Here is an 18,734-nt window from a genome sequence, read left to right as displayed (position 1 = left end):
ATACAATTTTTAATATACATTCAATATACATATTACATATATTATATTCATATTATTATACACATGTATTATATTTGTGTACAAAATTAATTGATCAGAGAGATAATAAAATTAATCTCTAGGAATAAATTATATATTTTAATTTCAAATATTGACAAAATTCGTTAAAATCATGTAGGTACCTATATTTTCTAGTTATTTTGAAGCTTAAAATTCATTAAATTTTAGATTCTGAGAGGAGCGATGAATGTATTGATTTTACAATGAATGGGAAGGCAGTTTAAATTTTGGGCTACTTCAATGACGTTATAATATAGGTATTATTAATTATTATTATTATTAGGTATTTATATAATATATTTTTATGTATAAACTCTATATCGTATATAATATTGATATTATCTAAACTGTGTTTTATAGTTCATAGATAAACACAATACTATGTGTAATATATTAATAATAATACCATCAATAACTGTGCTGGCTACAAATATTATTATTATTATAATACGTAGGTAGCTTTTCAATATACTGTTTATTGTTGACGACGATTGTGTAAATGTTTAATCGAATAGAATTAGTGTATTTATATTCTATATTGTAATATTTCGAAAATGAATTGTTTTAATAATTGTATCCAAATAAGTCTTTAACTTTTTTTAGGTTTGGTTTTTAAAGTAAAACTGATGCAGGGTGGCAGAGAGCTCGGACCAACGCGGCGGCGTAAGCTTTCGCCTGCAGTGTCAGGAAGGAAAAGAATCGGAAGTGCGTCGGTCGGGTATGACTCGTTGGCTTGGTAGAGCTGAGAGTATGAGCGTCTGTACTTATCGTACATAACAATATTGCATAATATACACGGGTGTCAGGTACGTAACATAACGAGCGCTGGGCCGGATTTTGAGCAACTGCTCCCCTTTTAAATATATGCCACCATTTTCAGAAAAAATTTAAACTTGAGTTGTAATATAAAATATAAAAAAGTAGGTAAGTGGATGTCGCTCTGCTGTACAGTAGATTACAAGTGGGTCATTGTATAATGGATTGTAATTTGTATTAGACTTGAATGCAATGATATAATATCATTGTATAAGAAAAACGATTCTGAGCGGAGACGGTTTGTCAGTCTAGATATTTTATATTGTTATTATTTATTTTATCATGTAAGTTAAATTAATATTAAAATATTATAATTTTTTATTCGTTTCTATGGTGATAAACAAAACGTTAGAAATTAAAATCCCATTTTTAGCGTTTTTTCGTAATTTTCCGGTGGTTTTTCCCGTGGCATAAAATAACAATTGAGAAAATCGAAAAATTACCTCTTTAAAGTACCATCTTGATCCAATTTGCTAAAAGATAAGGTACTATATGTTGAAATTGAAGTACTCCTTCTGGTAGAAATTTTGTACACAGGATATAAAAAAATAAAAATAAACACCATTGTAAAACCAATAGCTTCCTCGCTCCGCTCAGAATCTAATATAAAAATTATACCTATAGATAGGTATTATTATTATTATATTCATAGGTAGTGTTCCTCTCATGTTTTATTTACTGAATTTATAAAAAAAAAGTTTAGTTTTTGTTACATTTTGTATGGCCCATTTGAAATCAAATTTAGACAATATCGGATATTTAAAAGTAGGAACTTACCTAAGTTACCTATGATAAGTAGCGATTTATCCTCAAAAACGATTTTTGTTATTTTGATACCTATTCTATATCCAAAAGATAGAAACTTGGAACGTTCCACTATTATTTAAATTAACATGTTCTTGAACAATGATATTATTAATATACTTACCTATTTAGACTAAGTTTAATTTTTTTATAGACATTATAATTTCTATGTTTTTCAATGTTAGTATAGGTACATTTTTGTTAGTGATGACAATTAATTCTACCTATATAGTGTACACCTGTTAGGACTAGGAATTCCATAAATTTAATAATATATATCTCATGATATCTCACGATAGCCTAGCTAAATTAACATACTATTCAATTTTACCCTCCTTGGCTTATTTACCTTTGACCAATTTCACCACTATCTTACAAACACACACAAGTGGTCTCTGGTCCAACCAATGGCCAAACCTAACCGGCTAATTTTGCATCAAGTTCAAAAACATTATTCTCAATATTCATAATAACAAACCCTGGTTCAATAACTGTAATTTATTAATTAAATTTATTTTTCATCATACCTAGTTATATAGTGTTAATAATATAATTGTCAAGCTGAAATCGCCCAGTATTGCTTCATAATAACAAGCATACATTTTACTAAAAAAAAATAAGTACCTATATAAATATTACATAGAGCTTTGATAATATGGAACTTAAGAACCATTGCTAAAACCTTAATCCAGCAGTGGTTTGTTGTAAAAAATTTTTATAATTGAATCCAGTGACTGAATAAAATCAAACTGGCATTTTAAATAGTTTGATTGACCCACCCACCCCTTCAGACAATTGTGAAATAGTATTAACTAATTATATGAAAATAATTTAATGACATTCCTGTGTTTAATACAATTGTAGGGTAAAGACTAGGAAGTATAATCTGTTATTTCACCCACATACCCTATTATTAAGACAGTTCAACCTGAAGTATGTGTTCAGGCGTTCAGCGCAACTGATGAAATCCCTGACCAGTTGGATATGTAATACTATAAGTTAACTACTCATTTTGATCAATTTAATGATGCTAAATTTACTTAAATCAATAATTAGGTAAAAATTAAATCAAAGTTAAAATAATCATACATAATTTTATAACAATATTTAATCTGTTTATTGCTGTACTTAGTTCCTTTAGGCTATGTGATAAATGATAATCTTAAACTTAATATTTTTTGCTAGTATAATAATACAAAATATAGTGTCAGGCTGTTATAAACAAATACATTTTTAAAATATTTAATATAGTTAATTTAAGTTATAAATATAATTATTAGATTTATGGATAGATTTATACAATATCATAATAAATTCATTATTTAAGGTGAAAATTTAAATACATCTACTACTTAATAACTCAAAATACTAAATTATTTCATTAATTATTGAACAATCAAATAGTAATTATCATCACATAGTGTTTTGTAAGAAATTCTTAACCAAATATAATTTATACTTTTTAGAATAATAATAAAAATTGGATACTATATTGATCAATACATTTAAAATGTATGTTAATTTATGTCTGCATAGATTTTTACATACTAAATGTAAAATATAATAAATTAATAAATAACAAAATTGATATAACAAACATACAATATTAAATCATTCGCAAAAAATTAAAAATGTATTAAATTAATTATTACTTAATGGAAAAAAAGACGTAACTTGATGTTTATTAAATATTGTAGGTAATTACAATAAAAAAAACTAATACTTATGGATGCAAAACTTTATATAATAATAATAATAATAATAACGGAAAACTAAAAATATAGCAAATCAATGTTAGCAATTTGCACTTGTTTGCAGAAGAAATTATTTGTACAATTTATCTGAAGTACAACCATAAATCTGATCATTGGACAAATGTCGAGTCTTCGCAATAAACATGTCGACTTCTTGGTTGTATATCTCTTGGAATGTTTTTCCATCGATTAATGTGAACAATGATTTACATTTGTTTAATACCTTTCGAGCTTTGCATCGAATTTGGTGTGCTTTATCCATATGTTCAATAGCTTCCTGATCGCTTAAGGACCAGTTATTCACATCACCTACATACTTCGTCACTTTGGTAATTTTATCAATGATACATCTATGTTTTTTTAACATAAGAGCATTAAATTGTAATTCACTGATCTCTTCCAATGACTTCAATGCCATTTCATAACTTAATTTGCTATAGTTTATTGATAAAGCAGAGCTTAATTTATTAACACAATCAAGCAAATTTACTTCTGTACGTAGCAAATTAACTTTATCTGCTTTGTTTGATTCCATTTTTTTCCACTCAACTTCTACATTTGATAATGAACCCATGAAATTTTTATTCAAATTATTTGGAGGATTTCTTTCATGAAGGCTGTTGTTCACTAAGGATATTTTTTTCGATACACTGTCAATTGAACATGGTATTGATACGGGTATTGACATTACATTATCTTTCAATTTCTTTATTGCTTTTGTGCTTGAATCTGAAATAGAAAAATAAAAAATATAGCAATTGTTTATAATGAAAAATTGCATACAACATTTAAATGACGATAAAAAACAGATAATGTCAGTTAATGCATTCTTAAGTTTACTGTATTTGTTGAATGTTCATTAGTATGAAATAATGTTGTAATGCTGTTATAAATAGTACATCAATATTACATGGTGCAGCAAAACAAACAGTGTAGTTCTGAAAGGTTGATACTTCTGTTAGATCCATGTAGGGTTAACTTTATTTAGTAATGAAGAGGCCCACATTCATCTCAGTGCATTGGTGAATAAACAAAATATTCAATACTGGGCTGAAAATAACCCAAAACAACTTCATGAGATCTCTTCACTCCCCAATAATAACTGTGCAGTATGATTTCCACATTTTGTGTGATTGGGACTTATTTTTTTGAGGTGAATGGTCAAATTGTGATTGTCAACATTTAACTTAATGATTCCATGTTAGAAAATTTTCAAGGCTACCTGAAGGAAAATGTTTTAAAAAATCAGCTACACCTTGGAAGAACTCTGAGAATGAATTAATGAGGAAATCGCTGCTATACCTATTGAATTATGCCAAAATGCTTCAGATATCACCTTAATCAATGTATTGCAGCTGGGGGCCATCATCAAATTTATTTAAATAAAAAACCAGTATAATTAAGTTATGATATATAATTTATAATTTTATTAATAACAGAAAATTTTGAGGAAAAGAAAGTCCAGTTTCTTCTTCCATACGAAAATTAATTTCCTGTATGCATATAAATATATGTTATACCGTGTGTTCAATTTTAAAGGTAACAGGATATATTTCAATCGCGTGACCTTGAATTTTATTTGGGGTTTTTATACTGCCTACATGACTTATAAATACAACTGTTTTTGATAAATTCTAATTTTTAATTATTTTTATCAGCGCATGCGCAGTAAAATAAAAATTTCTTAAATAGGAAGACCGGATTTCGATTGCTTTATTTTTTTCTGAACAACTTTGATCTTGACAGTTTGTTGATATATTCAAAATTGCCATTTTTATGACGGCAGAAAGTTTTAAATTAGTTAATTTGTAAATATCGCATTTTTCAACTCTTTATCTTAGTTACACATTTATAGGTAATATTATAAAATTTATTTTTATTATAACTACAAGGTGTATATTTTATTGTTACATCGAATTTATAAAAAATAATTTCTATAAATGTGTAATTAAGATAGAGAGTTGAAAAATGCAATATTTACGAATTGACTAATTAAAAACTTTCTGCCGTCATAAAAACGGCAATTTTGAAGATATCAACAAACTTTAAAGATCAATGTTGTTCAGAAAAAATAATGCAATCGAAATCTGGTCTCCAAAATAGTGATTCCTATTTAAGAAATTTTTTTTTTTACATGCGCTGATAAAAATTAGAATTTATCAAAAAAAGATGTATTTATAAGTCCTATAGGCAGTATAAAAACCCCGAATCAAATTCAAGGTCACGCGATCGAAATATTTCCTGTTACCTTTAAAATTGAACACACGGTATTTTAGCTATACATAAAAATTAACATAAACTAATTGTCAACAACTAAAAACTAATCTTTTACCTGTAGTTTTTAAGTTTTGTTTTAAAGAATCATCAGTTTCAATATTATCGGAATTAAGAGTTTTTAAACTTTTGGAATCTGCTTTCTTCAACTTTAAATTTTTTGGCACATTGGTGACAAAGTCATGGTCAGACAATCGGTTTGGCTTGATATTTACGACCAAAGCGTGATATACGACCTAAATCTGACTGTACACTTTCATTTATTGTTATTGATTCTGAAGTTTCACAGTGATTTAATGAAATGTCACTGGATTCAAGTACAGATTTAGTAGTATTTAGAGTTTCAGAAATTTGTTCATTGGCAGCAACATTTTTTTCAGTAGTCTCAAAATTCTGTAAATCATAATATTATTAATATTTATTACTAAATTATTAATTTCATACTACAATAACTAGAGCTATAAATATTCAGGAAAATTTTCAAAAACTGTGAAAATTATTTTTTTATTATGGAATTTGTAATTATTTATTTTTTTAAATTATAGGACATTTGTTAATTATTCATTTAATCATTTATTCATAAAACACTTAGCGAATTACTTATAAAATAAAAACATTAACTGTTTCATATGCTTTATCACGTAAAAATGTAGGTGTTATAAATTTAAAAAAAACCTAGAATATAGAATTAACTAATCTTTGTAATAAATTAGGTACATCAAAACATGAATTGTATAATACATTATTTATATTATACTAAATAAATTTTGGTATTTGCTTAAATCAGCTGAAAATGTATATAGTTCTCTTCTTACTATAGTTGGTGTACTTAAAATACATTTTATTTCATCAACATCTATTGATGATATTCTTTCAATGAGTGGAAAAATGAAAGAATTAGTGAACTTTTTATCATTAATCGTTATTATTACTAACCATGACAATTACAAATTTTATTATTTTATTAAAAATTGAAAAATTGGAAAGAACTTGAAAAATTTCAGTTGCTGAAAAAAAAATTTGAAATTTTCAATTTTCAATCTTATAGCTCTAACAACAACTAAACCATACATACTATTATAATACTGTATACTTAAATATAAAAATTAATAATAAATTAGGTATTGTACTGTACTTTATCAGTACTTTACTTCTTGTTATGAAATAGTCCCCGTATTAATTGTTATTTAAATTAATAATATTATTACTACCTAATAGATACTACCATTGCTAAGTAAAAATTATATGACTTAAGTATTTCTGTTATATTAACTATTATTTGTTCATCTATTTTAAGTTACTTATCATTTATGTAACTTATCATTTTTAAACATTAAATAGATATCCTACCTATATATTTTCTTTATATAGAATAATACATAATAATACATAACATAAGGTTATAAAGATATTAAACACTAGAAGTCAAACATAACATAAGTAGTACATAAGTACCAACATTGCAAATTTTCAGAGACATTTTAGTTCTGTCTTAACAAATATGTTTTATTAAATAGGTAATTTGTTCTGACCCCTTTCTACCAGTGGCGGTTCTAGCAGAGTGGGCAGCTGCCCATACCGAAATTTCTGGTGCCCTAACTTTAACAATGTAATTTTTTACAAACATAAGATGTTTTTATCTTTTGCTAAATTATTATGATAATTTAAAATAATAAATTATATTATCATAATTATAGAAACTGGTAGTTACTAGTTATCAATGTCGCTTCTAATCTAGCATCTAATTTTTGCAATTTAGCAATCTATACGATGAAGAGAAGCAGTGCCGCAATAACCAGGTGTGTTGCGTGTGTCAAACACACGGACCCAGGGCCCCAACCCCATAATGGATGGGGGGGGGGGGGCAAAAATAAAAATTTGAAAATATATAGGAAAAAAAATAAAACCATTTGGTTATGATAATAATTATTATGGATTGAATAAAATTGAACAATAAATTTTTTTTTTGTACACAACATTATCATACATCAACGTTTCTTTTGCGGCCCGTATAATCAAGATAAATAATAGTTTGTTTGCAATTGATTGCGTCATGCGAAGGAACGCTCAATTTGACCAATTTAGTGTGAGCGTGTTTACGCGTTTCGTTAACCTTATTTTGTATGTGTGAAAACTCAAAATTCCAAAGTATATTTTCATATTTGGAAAAATTAATTGTACAATACTCAATAGGTTAATTTTTCAATTTTCAAGACTAGGGGGGCTTATTCATTTTATTTACACACGGGCCCAAATTGGGTGTAGTTGCGGCACTGAAGAGAAGATTTCTTTGTAATATAGTATACGATAAGTTTAACTTATACAAGTGTTGTACCTAACGAATTTCCCATTAATCGATTTCTGAAATCTTGTTGCAATTTCAGAATGTATAACTGTATACACTTGACATTTACACCAAATATTCATATTATAATTTTCCACACAGGGAAAAATTTTACAAATTATTTTGACTCGTTTTGAGCTATTTATATCCATGAAAATATATTTCTAATTTTGTTAATTAGTTTTCAGTTAGAAATTCATAAAAGTTTTTCTTTCCAGAGCTAACATTAGACATTTTAATAAAAGATTCCCCACAAATTTTTCTACCTTTAATAAAAAAAAGAGAAATTTCTCAAGTAATTTATTGTATAGCCATAAAATATTTTATCTTTATTAATTTTTTGGATGACACAACATCACCATTCAAAATAATTTTTCATATGCAATTATTTGTCACTGAATTAAAATATAACACATCAATTACAAATTACATGCTCAACAACTACTAAACAGCAGAGCGGTACCAACTACCAACTTATTATATTATTTAAAATCTTCATAATACCTATTATAATTTCCTACAATTTTATTTTTATTTGTTCCAGTCTAATAATTTTAAACATTTAGGTGAGGATTTGAAAACTTCAACTTCTCAACTTTTCTAGTAGAAAAAAATCGAGGAAAAAATGCTCTAATCATGGACTTCGATGGAGGTTTTTGGAAACAAATTTGATTTAGTTGGGATTTTTGAAGGTCAAAATTGAAAATTCTCAGTATTTTTTTAAATAATCGGGAAAATAAATAAAAATTTGTTAAAATTGTTTCGTAACCTTTGTTAAACCGTGTTACATGTTTTAGATTCTGAGCGGCGTGAGGGTTTTAGTGGTTTTTTTTTTTTTTATGCTGTACCTATACAAAATTTCTTCCAGAAGGAGTGCTTCGATAGTATCTTATCTTTTAGCAAATTGGATCAAGATGGTACTTCTCAATAGTTATTAAACGCCACGGGAAAAACCACCGATAAATTACAAAAAACCGCTAAAAATGGAGTCCCTGCTCAGAATAACTTTTCGACTTTTCGTATACAATGATATGATATCATTGAATTCAAATTTAATACAATCCATTATACAGTGACCCACTTGTAACCTACTGTACAGCAGAGTGATATCCACTTAGCTGTATTTTTTAGTTTTTAAATACATTTTCACCATGTTCCAATAATTTACCAACTACCAAGGACAAATTTATAACAGCAATGAAGTATATTATAAAGAATTAAAGGATTTCTAATTATTAACTACACATCTTTATTTCCTTCATACCTTTTTCTGTTACTTATATTCTGTCTTGGATTTTTATTATTGCTATCTAAAAATATTAACGGTACATAGTCACAATTATTTTTATACTTCAGCATTTAAAGTACGAATTTTGAAAAAACCACAATTAATTTGTAGTTAAAAATGTATATAATATTAAATTTGCAAAGCTGAGGCTTGAAAATTGAATACAAGGTCTCTCATTCAAGTGGTTCATACTTTTACCAAAAAATTACTGATAATTTTAGAAAAATAATTGGTATGCAAATATAATGTTTATACAAAAATTAATTTGTTCTGGTAAGGCGTATGTGAATTTATGTATGCATACTAAGTAAATGACGACAGTTGAAATTTGATAATTATTATTTTTTAAAATTAATAATAATACTGGTAGTAGAGGGGGCTTCAGCCCGTTAGCCCCCCCCCCCCCTTTGCGTACACCATTGCCGGGGAAACTATAAGCATGAATATTTTACTAAGAAAATGTTGGGGGGGGGGGGGAGGAATGTTTTTCACAGTTAAAACCATCCTAATTATACCTAAAATAAATGTACTGTTGCCCATATGAAAATTTAGTCCTAGAACTGCGCCTGCTTTCTACATTTTTAATGTATTTGAGGTACATTTAGGTAGGTAGTACCTAGATAGGTATCTAAATATTTTTCATTTGTTTTAAGTAGGTACCTACTTATTTATTATAGCTTGCTAAAATGCCCACTAAAAAATCATCACTTAAATAGTTTTTATGATTAGGTTTACATACATAATATTTGTTTAATTTTATTAAAAACACATTAAGAGGATGTTAGCGAGCTACCTATTTGTTTTCTCTCACTGACTCACGTGCAACATAGCAAATTTTAGATTCACAATAATCAAATGACTAATTATATAAATTTCTCAAATTAGAGTGAAATGGCCTGTTATAAAATTTAAGGGTAAGATTATTATCCAGGGCATCTTGTAGGCGTTATATATTAATTTTAAAGAGTTATAAATATTTTTAAATTCTAAATTTGTACATCTTAAAATACTCTAATACTCTAATACCTCTAATACTCTATTAAAACATAATAAAACGTGCCTATGAGATGCACTGAATAATAATCTCACCATTAAATTTTTTGACAGGTCATTTCATTTTAATTTAAGAAATGAATATGATAATAATCATTATTGTGAACGTAAAATTTGTTATGTTGTGCGTGGGTCAGAGAGAAAACCAATACTGCGCTGACATCCTATTGCTTGAGATGGTGAAACTAAATGGTTTTATATTTTTGTTACATCATATCATTGATCATATGAACAAAAATAACTTTGTTAGACCAAATTAGTTTTGTACCTAGTACCTAATTGCCTGTTTATTTTGAGAGATGTTCCTCAACCTATTTTAATATGAATAAATTAGTAGATAATCATCTTTCTGATAAAGGTATCATTCACAAGAATGGTACCTACTTAAAAATGCTATTAGAATGTCAGGAACGCAACTGAAGCACCTGTTGTTCCGCATAATTAAATTTTTTTTATTCTAAATTTCTTAGATAGCAATTATCAGATAACTAAACATATTAATTTTAGACTCTATTATACTACTAGAGAATAAGTCAAATTTTATTTTACATCAAAATTCGAGTCAAAATTGTTCATAATTACTACCTAAAGAGAATTACTACCTAAAGAGCATTATTATCAAAATAATATCCACTACCGTCCATCACTGTAGGTTACACTAAACTAAATTAAACCAACTATTTTTTAAATTGCATAGAAGAACCAATACTAAAACAGACTTTCTAAACACGGATACTTATAATAAATAATTAACTTTATAACAGAAGACTAACAGTCATAATGTAGTGAAATACCTATCATGTACTTAGTATATAAGCTAAGCTAGGGCCAAAGCTATTGCTCCTATAGTTGGGAGCACAAAAAATGAGCAATGGCTGGGCCGAGGCCCCACTGTTTATATTAATTACTCACTGTTGTAACCATTGGTTCTCAAAATTTTATTGTAGTGCTGCCATTGTGTTAATATATATTTATCATCATCTATCATAAAATAAATGTAGCCTTACAATGTAAAAAGCAAGATAAAAAATAATAACACCCATATTAGGGATAAATAACTTAATATTTCATAATAAATTATTAATTTATGATTTTGATAGGTACCATTATCAAAAAAATGGCACTTGCAGGTATTCCATTCTCACCCCAACTACCTATAGACAAAAATATAATTATTTATGCATTATTTATTTACCTAGCTAAGCATTTAGATATTATGTTTATTCCCGTGTATATTAGGTACCACCCCATTGAATATTTACTAAAATACTTTTTAAAAGTACCTAGGTTTATTGTACAAACGCTGCCATTTTCCTAGTCCATCTTAAAAATAAATGTTAAGTTACTAACCTGATTTCCATTAAGTTTTCTTTGTAAATAAACATCATTCAATGGCTCCAACAATACTATAGGTTGAACATCTATGGGGTTGAAACGTTTTGATTTTTTTAGCTTCTTCGGGACTTTTTCATATGTGACATCAGATAGTTTTCTTTTTGAAGAATTAGATACCATTTTTCTTAAAACAACTTTTATACCTTTGGATGAACTTGACTCATTAACAGGCTCATAAGTTAACATTTCTTCAGTTTTCAAATTATATTCACTTTGATTTTCAATTTTACTTACATTTTTGGATTCATCTTCTAAAGATAATTCTTGATTTATGTTTGTTGTTGAAATTGGTGACATAAATACTTCAACATTTTTGTCAGGGATAAAATCATTTTTGGTATCATTTTCTATTTGTTCGAGAGCTTCAGCTAATTTTTTGAATTTCTTTTGTTTTCTTCGGGGTTTAGCTAGTTTATACTTGTTTTCTTCATATAGACAAAGTGCATTTTCTTTACATTCTCCATAGTTACCAGTTCCATAAAAATAAACAGTATAAATTACTTCTGATTTATTGTTAGCTTTAATATCAATTATTAAAGCAGGCCAGGCAGGATATGCTCGTCGTTTTACAAAGACCTTGTCTTTGACGGAAAATGATTTTTTCGAAGACATTGAATAAACCTAGTTAAAAGGAATAAAAGTGAATAAATAACCTTACTTGGAATTTCTATTATTTATTTATTTAATATTTGCCTATGAGTAGGTTAAAAAAAATCAATAAGGTATATAGATATTTAAAAATGAAATGTATCCATATTAATTGGTTTAATAAACTTCTAAGCCGAGCTCTAAGCTTAAACAATGTACCAAGGCAAGTATTCAACATTTAGATTGAATGGCTTTAAGTGTCAACTCAGTCAAAAATAATTAGTTAGCTTACCTAACTAAATAGATACCTAGATAGTGCTATCAGCGTAGGTACTCGGTTAAATAAAATAATTTTATTATCATAATAAACTTGTTCATGTAATATAATATACAGTGAAACCTCTAAATACCGGACACTCTCGGTCGATAAAATTTTATCCGGAATTTGGAGGTGTTCGTTATTTGAAGGGTTCATGAAAAGTGTGTGGGCTAAAGTGCACTTTACCAACCCCCTCACAATTTTCAAATTTTTTTTTTCAAACGACTTGTTTTTTTATGCTTAAAACGATGGTGTAAATTTTTTCGGCGATCGAAGCCGATAAGTAAAGAGAGCCACTATATACTTATGTTGGTATAAATGCAGTTTAGTTCCCACGCGATTTTTTCGATTTCCACCCTCCCCCCCCCCCCCCCGAAATGTGTGTTTTAAAGTACTGAATACATGTCTAATTCAAAAATTCTCACAAATTATTATTTTGGAAGTTATAACTTTCCAAAGTTTACGATTGTACGTATTTACGCATGCACTTTGCTTTCCTACGTTTTCGTATTGGATTGTCTCCTCTTATTAATTATGTTATTTTATCTTGTTATAATATTATATAAAGTGTAGTTTTGATGAAAAATGTAGATTAATATATCTGTGACCAATGTGTCCTATAGGTATGAGGTGGTTTTGCATAACAAGTCGAGGGATATTTTCGATTTGCGGAGCGGAGCGACGGCGCCGAGGAGCGTGGCGATACACGCGTAGTCACTGCCGAGGGATATTATGACATCAAGCTGTGATACGGTGTAAATTTTGGTTTTAATTAACGAGTTTTTAAACAGCAAATACAATAGTTAAAATCTATTTGCATATTTCCGTTTATCATAAACATTCAATTTTAAAAAAAATCAAAAAGTTTTTTCGATGTTTTTATCAAGGATATCACGTATTTTTGAAAAGTTTACTGTTTTAAAGTTTTTTTGATATAACTTTTTAAGTAAAAAAATGCGAGAATTTTTGAATTAGACTTGTATTCAGTGCTTTATAACACACATTTTGGGAAAAAAATAATCGAGTAAAACGCGTGGGAACTAAACTGCATTTGTTCCAAAATTTTTAAATCGTGAGGGGATTGGTAAAGTGCATTTGTTCCAGTGTGTGAAATATAGTAGGTTTTCAAGAAAATGTCCGCTATTTGGAGGTGTCCATCAGGAGAGGTTTCTCTATGTATTATTATATATGGAACAAATCTAGTTTAGCGGCTCCTCGAATTTTCTTCTTTTTTTTTTGAAACATAAGTAATTCGACGAGTTTAGAACGATGGTGCAAAAATAAATTTCCGGAAATGATTAGTTTTGAAGTTATAAATTTGCGAAGTACGCGATTTTACGTTAATACGCATGGGCGCGTAAAAAAATGCATTTTTGTTGCACCGAGTCTATGTAAAATATACTCTATACGGAGGATATTTATCTAAATTCATGTTTTTGAAACGTTGCAAAATTCTAAAATTAGATCCGTCGAAAGAATTTTTTACTTATACAGGAAAGCTGTATAATCCGTTGGGCGCAATTGAGTATGAATATATTTTAGATAATCAGGCGTCAGATGAATCAGATCCAGATAGTGAATTTGAGTTATGCTAAATTAAATTAGAATTAATCACTAAAAATAAAAAAAATATAATGGTTATAAATTATTTTATAATATTGTTAGATTAAGAATATATTTTTATTAAATCACTATTTTAACGCTCTTATAATGTGGGCAGTGTTTAGACAGCTAGCGGCACTCGTCGCTACGCAAATCGAAAATATACCCCGACTTGCTATGCAACACCACCTTAAGTAAGTTACAGGGTAAGTTATGTCGTAGAATATAGGCAGTGATTACGCAGTTAACTTAAAATAATTATAAAATAAAATAATTTAAAAATTCGTTATTAAGAGCGTTAAAATAGAGCGTTGCGCGCTTGAGTAAAACACCGAAAATAGCGAACTTCGGAAGTCCATAACTTCAAAACTAATCATTTCCGCAAATTTATTTTTGCGCCATCGTTCTAAACTCGTCAAATTACATGTTTCAAAAAAAAAAGTCGAAAATTCGAGGAGCCGCTAAACTAGATTTATACCTCATATCTATCAGAATATCATAATATTATTCTGCCACTCGTTCTGCCATAAGTTGAGAGCGTTACGACTAATTGTCAGTCCGGACCACGTCTGTCCGTTGTGTCGATAGGTATATAATATAGGTACTTACTTTTGTGCTTTGGTACAAGCGATTGGTCGCGACAAAATTCGAACAGAATCAAAATTCTAAAAAATCGATTATCAACGGACGGATGAAAAAAAAAGTTAACGGCACGCGCCTTACCCGGCCGACAAGTCGCTGAACACATTAACTACTCGTCTACTCGCGAACATTATCTATATTCTATGCTCACAGCTCGCGACGGCAATTTAGAAGTGAAGAGTTACGGGAAGAACGAATAACATTGGCAGGTGCGCTGTGTGCAGTGTGCGGTGTGCAAGACCGATCGATTACGAAAACCGGTCGGCGAAAATACGTTAAACGGAGAATGAAAACAAAAACAAATTGTACATAATAAAATATATACAATAATTACGATAAGAATAACTATGGGTAAATTAAGAACGACGACGCCGACCAGATAATAATACAATAGATCGAGTGGACTTTGACCGACGAGTCGTAGAACGAGCTGCCGGCCGCGCCAACCATTCTAATTATGTCCGTATATTCAATTCGTAATAACGAGCAAAACAGTTGTACAACGGCCGCGGACCCATAGATAATATAAGAATATCTTATATTATCTATGCGCGGACCGCGGTGATGCCCCAGTGTTGCCACATCATAGATCACCATCGGGAAGTGGGAAGTGCAGAACCTATTAACAATTATTAAATGGTACCATTGATTATAAATACTATAAATCACGGACTTAGTCCGTGCTATAAATTTTAAATAGTGCCATAGATGATAGATCAACTACAACTTACTGTAAAGCCACGGAATCATGACTGATATTTTTTGTCACGAATATAATATATTTTGTTTTTACAAAATAATAATAATATGTTCTTACAAAATATTGTACACTCTGACACAGTCAAGTCGGTCGAATATTGTCAAGACACCGTCATCGTCATTGCGATTTGTGTAATTCGATGTCTGTCACTTGAATCTTTGTTGGTAAAAAAATCACTCACTATCTCATGGATCTAAATATGTGGGGGTGGGGGCTTATAGACGTTTGAAAAATAATATTTTTTAGTTTTATTCGTTATAAATAATCCGTAAAATACAAATTTTGTTTGTGAGTAAACAAGATTGAAAATTTTCAAAGTTTCCTCAGAAATGTTTCTTTTCGCAATTAAATTATCTCTAAAATACAAATGATTGATTATGTTTAAACTTTTAAAGACATTTCAAGTTTAAATTTCAACAAAATTGAATATAAGCAAATAAAAATAATTTTACTTTTTTAGTTGTATTTAAAAAATATCATTAAGAGGACGCTACCCATATATTTGTTGTCCCCCTTTTTCACACGTACGACATACCTACCAAATTGTCGTTCACTAGTTTTAATAGAGTGCTGTTAATTTTGATACTAGAGTGAATTGACCTATTATAAAACTTTTAGGTAAGAACATTATTTGTGCTTACGCGTTGCAGATTTTTCGAGATTTTAGTTTCAAGCAAGATATGAATATGTAAAATATCAAATATAAAAAATGCTTACATCTCGCTTGAAAACTAAAATATTGAATAAAAGCCAACGCGTAAGCACAGACAAATTCGCGGGTTTGGATCTAAAAGGTTCTATGTAAATATTTTATGAAATTCACTTTTTTCGTTATTTAGGCGTCTTACCGCGGTTTTTTCTAGCTAGTAATGAATTCAATATGTTAAGAATCAAAGAAGTTATTCAGTGCAAAAAAGTTCCATCTATCTTCAAAGTAACACTCTTGCGAAACATAGATAGAACTGTACCTACTAAATTTATTTAATGTTAGAACAAAAGGGTTCTATCTAAGTCAAAAACTATTTTATTGGGAACAAAAAGTTCTAGTTGTGATTTTTACTACCGTACAATAATTTGTACAATAATAATATTGTGTTGCAGTGGATGGGCGGTGTTGTAGAAGCTTAATAATGTTACAAATAGACATATAGGTACCTAAGTATTTACTATAACAATAACATATTCTTTGGGATATTCCATTGTTCGACGTTCGCTCGCATTTTGTTATCATATTAAGTTTATTATAATTATTTAATATACATTGTAAAATTTACAAATTTACATTATTTAATAATGTTTATAACAATAATAATATAATTTAGATAATATTACGGAGCATTAATTTGACGGTGTTCTTAAATAAAATAAATTAAGTATATACGGGATCAGTATACATTATTTTGTATGGTAGGTTGGTACTATTATGTAGAAGAAGTTCTATGTGGTACAATACTTTTATTTATATTGTTTGCAAGAAGGTTCTATCCATGAACTAAGATAATAATTAGATATCTTAGTTCATGGTTCTATCTCATATTTGATTATTAATTTTTGGGCTAAAAGGTCCTCCCTCTAGAACTTACTGTTTGGTTCCAAGTTTGGTTTTATCAATATTATTTGTTTACCAAATTCCTTTTCAATTAACTGTTGAAATAATATAAATTCTGATTTAATTAAAAATGTTTTGATAATTTATACGTCCAAATCAAACAATATTATAAGCTGAAAAATATTTATTAAACACATTTAAATTGGCTATTCTGAACAATTTCAAATATACACATAGAACCTGCTTTTGGATCCAAACCCGCGCAATGTTATTATCTAAAATATTGAGATATTATTTTTTAATAGGTAAATTCACTCTAATATAAAATTATATAAAACCTAACAGCACACTATTGAAACTAGTGAACGAAACTTTGCTATGTTATACGTGTGTAAGACGGAGGCCACAAATGCATGGGTAGCATCCTCTTATTTGTAGAGACTTAAAACTTTTTTACCACGCATAATGCATATTATTATTATTATTAATCTTGTATTACATTATCAATCTTGTTTACTCACAAGCAAAAATTGTATCTAGCATTAAACAAAAAACAAAATAAAACAAATGTTAGATATATCAAATGTCTAAAAATATTAAGATACAAGTAAAATGAGACAAAATATTTTGAAATGTATATTATATCTATAGAATGTCTATATAATGTCTATAAGGCATCTAACCCAAATATATATATATATATATATATATATATATATATGGATTATAAGTACCTATAATATATAGGTAGTTGATATTAAAGTTTCTATACAGTTATTGATCATTGAATAACAACAAAAAACAAAATCATTCTCATTTTTTATAATTTTAGACCGTCTCCGCTTAGAATCGTTTTTTTTATACAATGATATTATATCATTGAATTCAAATTTAGTACAAATATACAATTATACATTGACCCAATCAACCACTTAACCCACTAACATACTGTACAGCAGAGTGACATCCACTTACCCGCTTTTTTTATTTATTTATATATTTGGTCTGTCATCAGTCATCACCGTTTGGGGCAGTAAAAGTGACTTGAAGTGTAAAACTGCTTCGATTTTCAACTTCAGTATCTTGTTCGATAGGAAAGTGAATCCAGTCGGTGCTCTAACTACGGTTCTCAAAAAATTTCAAACGCGCCGGAAAAAACCACCTAAAAATTAAGAAAAGCGGGAATTTTTAGGCAAAATCGGTTTTCAAATATATTTTGATTTGTTGTGAACTGTTTACGTACATTTTCAGTTTCCAATTTATTTTTTTTCTATGAATGTCAATAAAATTGTATTTAAAAAAGCTTAAGCTAGGCAAGTGGATGTTTCTGTGCTGTACAGTATACTCGGCGCGGAATAAGAATGTATCTCGTCGCGCAGGCGGCGACCGGTTCCCCCCGCAACCTTGTCATAGTTATAAACATAATATAGTTATAGTCATAAGTAGAGCGCGGATTTTTATGCACTTAAAAGTATCGAAGATATGC

The 18,734-nt window shown here is 28.6% G+C and overlaps 1 protein-coding gene and 1 long non-coding RNA gene across 5 annotated transcripts; one reads left to right on the top strand and one right to left on the bottom strand.

Moving 5' to 3' along the window:
* Positions 1 to 533: 533 nt before the first annotated feature.
* LOC103310133 lies at positions 534 to 8,865 on the top strand. Of its 2 annotated transcripts, none has more exons than XR_510952.3 (3): positions 534 to 600; positions 664 to 866; positions 8,619 to 8,865. It is a non-coding gene; the product is annotated as an uncharacterized LOC103310133 (long non-coding RNA). The 2 variants fall into 2 exon arrangements; XR_510951.3 differs by having other exon boundaries at positions 8,597 to 8,865.
* On the bottom strand, positions 2,774 to 15,386 carry LOC100574459 (hepatoma-derived growth factor). Of its 3 annotated transcripts, XM_016806518.1 has the most exons (6): positions 14,907 to 15,386; positions 12,023 to 12,409; positions 11,744 to 11,931; positions 5,767 to 6,101; positions 4,345 to 4,484; positions 2,774 to 4,163 (listed from the first exon to the last, which is right to left on the bottom strand). In XM_016806518.1, the coding sequence occupies exons 5-6, from the start codon at positions 4,400 to 4,402 to the stop codon at positions 3,505 to 3,507; spliced, it is 717 nt and encodes a 238-aa protein (XP_016662007.1). In that variant the 5' UTR covers positions 4,403 to 4,484; positions 5,767 to 6,101; positions 11,744 to 11,931; positions 12,023 to 12,409; positions 14,907 to 15,386; the 3' UTR covers positions 2,774 to 3,504. The 3 variants fall into 3 exon arrangements, with proteins under 3 accessions (XP_016662007.1, XP_029343393.1, XP_029343392.1); XM_029487533.1 differs by lacking the exons at positions 2,774 to 4,163; positions 4,345 to 4,484 and having other exon boundaries at positions 5,773 to 6,101; positions 11,744 to 12,246; positions 14,907 to 15,367; XM_029487532.1 differs by lacking the exons at positions 2,774 to 4,163; positions 4,345 to 4,484 and having other exon boundaries at positions 5,773 to 6,101; positions 11,744 to 12,409; positions 14,907 to 15,044.
* Between the last annotated feature and the right edge of the window lie 3,348 nt (positions 15,387 to 18,734).

The sequence above is a fragment of the Acyrthosiphon pisum genome, chromosome A1 (assembly GCF_005508785.2).
Source record: "Acyrthosiphon pisum isolate AL4f chromosome A1, pea_aphid_22Mar2018_4r6ur, whole genome shotgun sequence".
NCBI lineage: Eukaryota > Metazoa > Arthropoda > Insecta > Hemiptera > Aphididae > Acyrthosiphon > Acyrthosiphon pisum.
The sequence above is the reverse complement of the archived record's forward strand: the minus strand, read 5'-3'. Positions and strand labels throughout refer to the sequence as shown.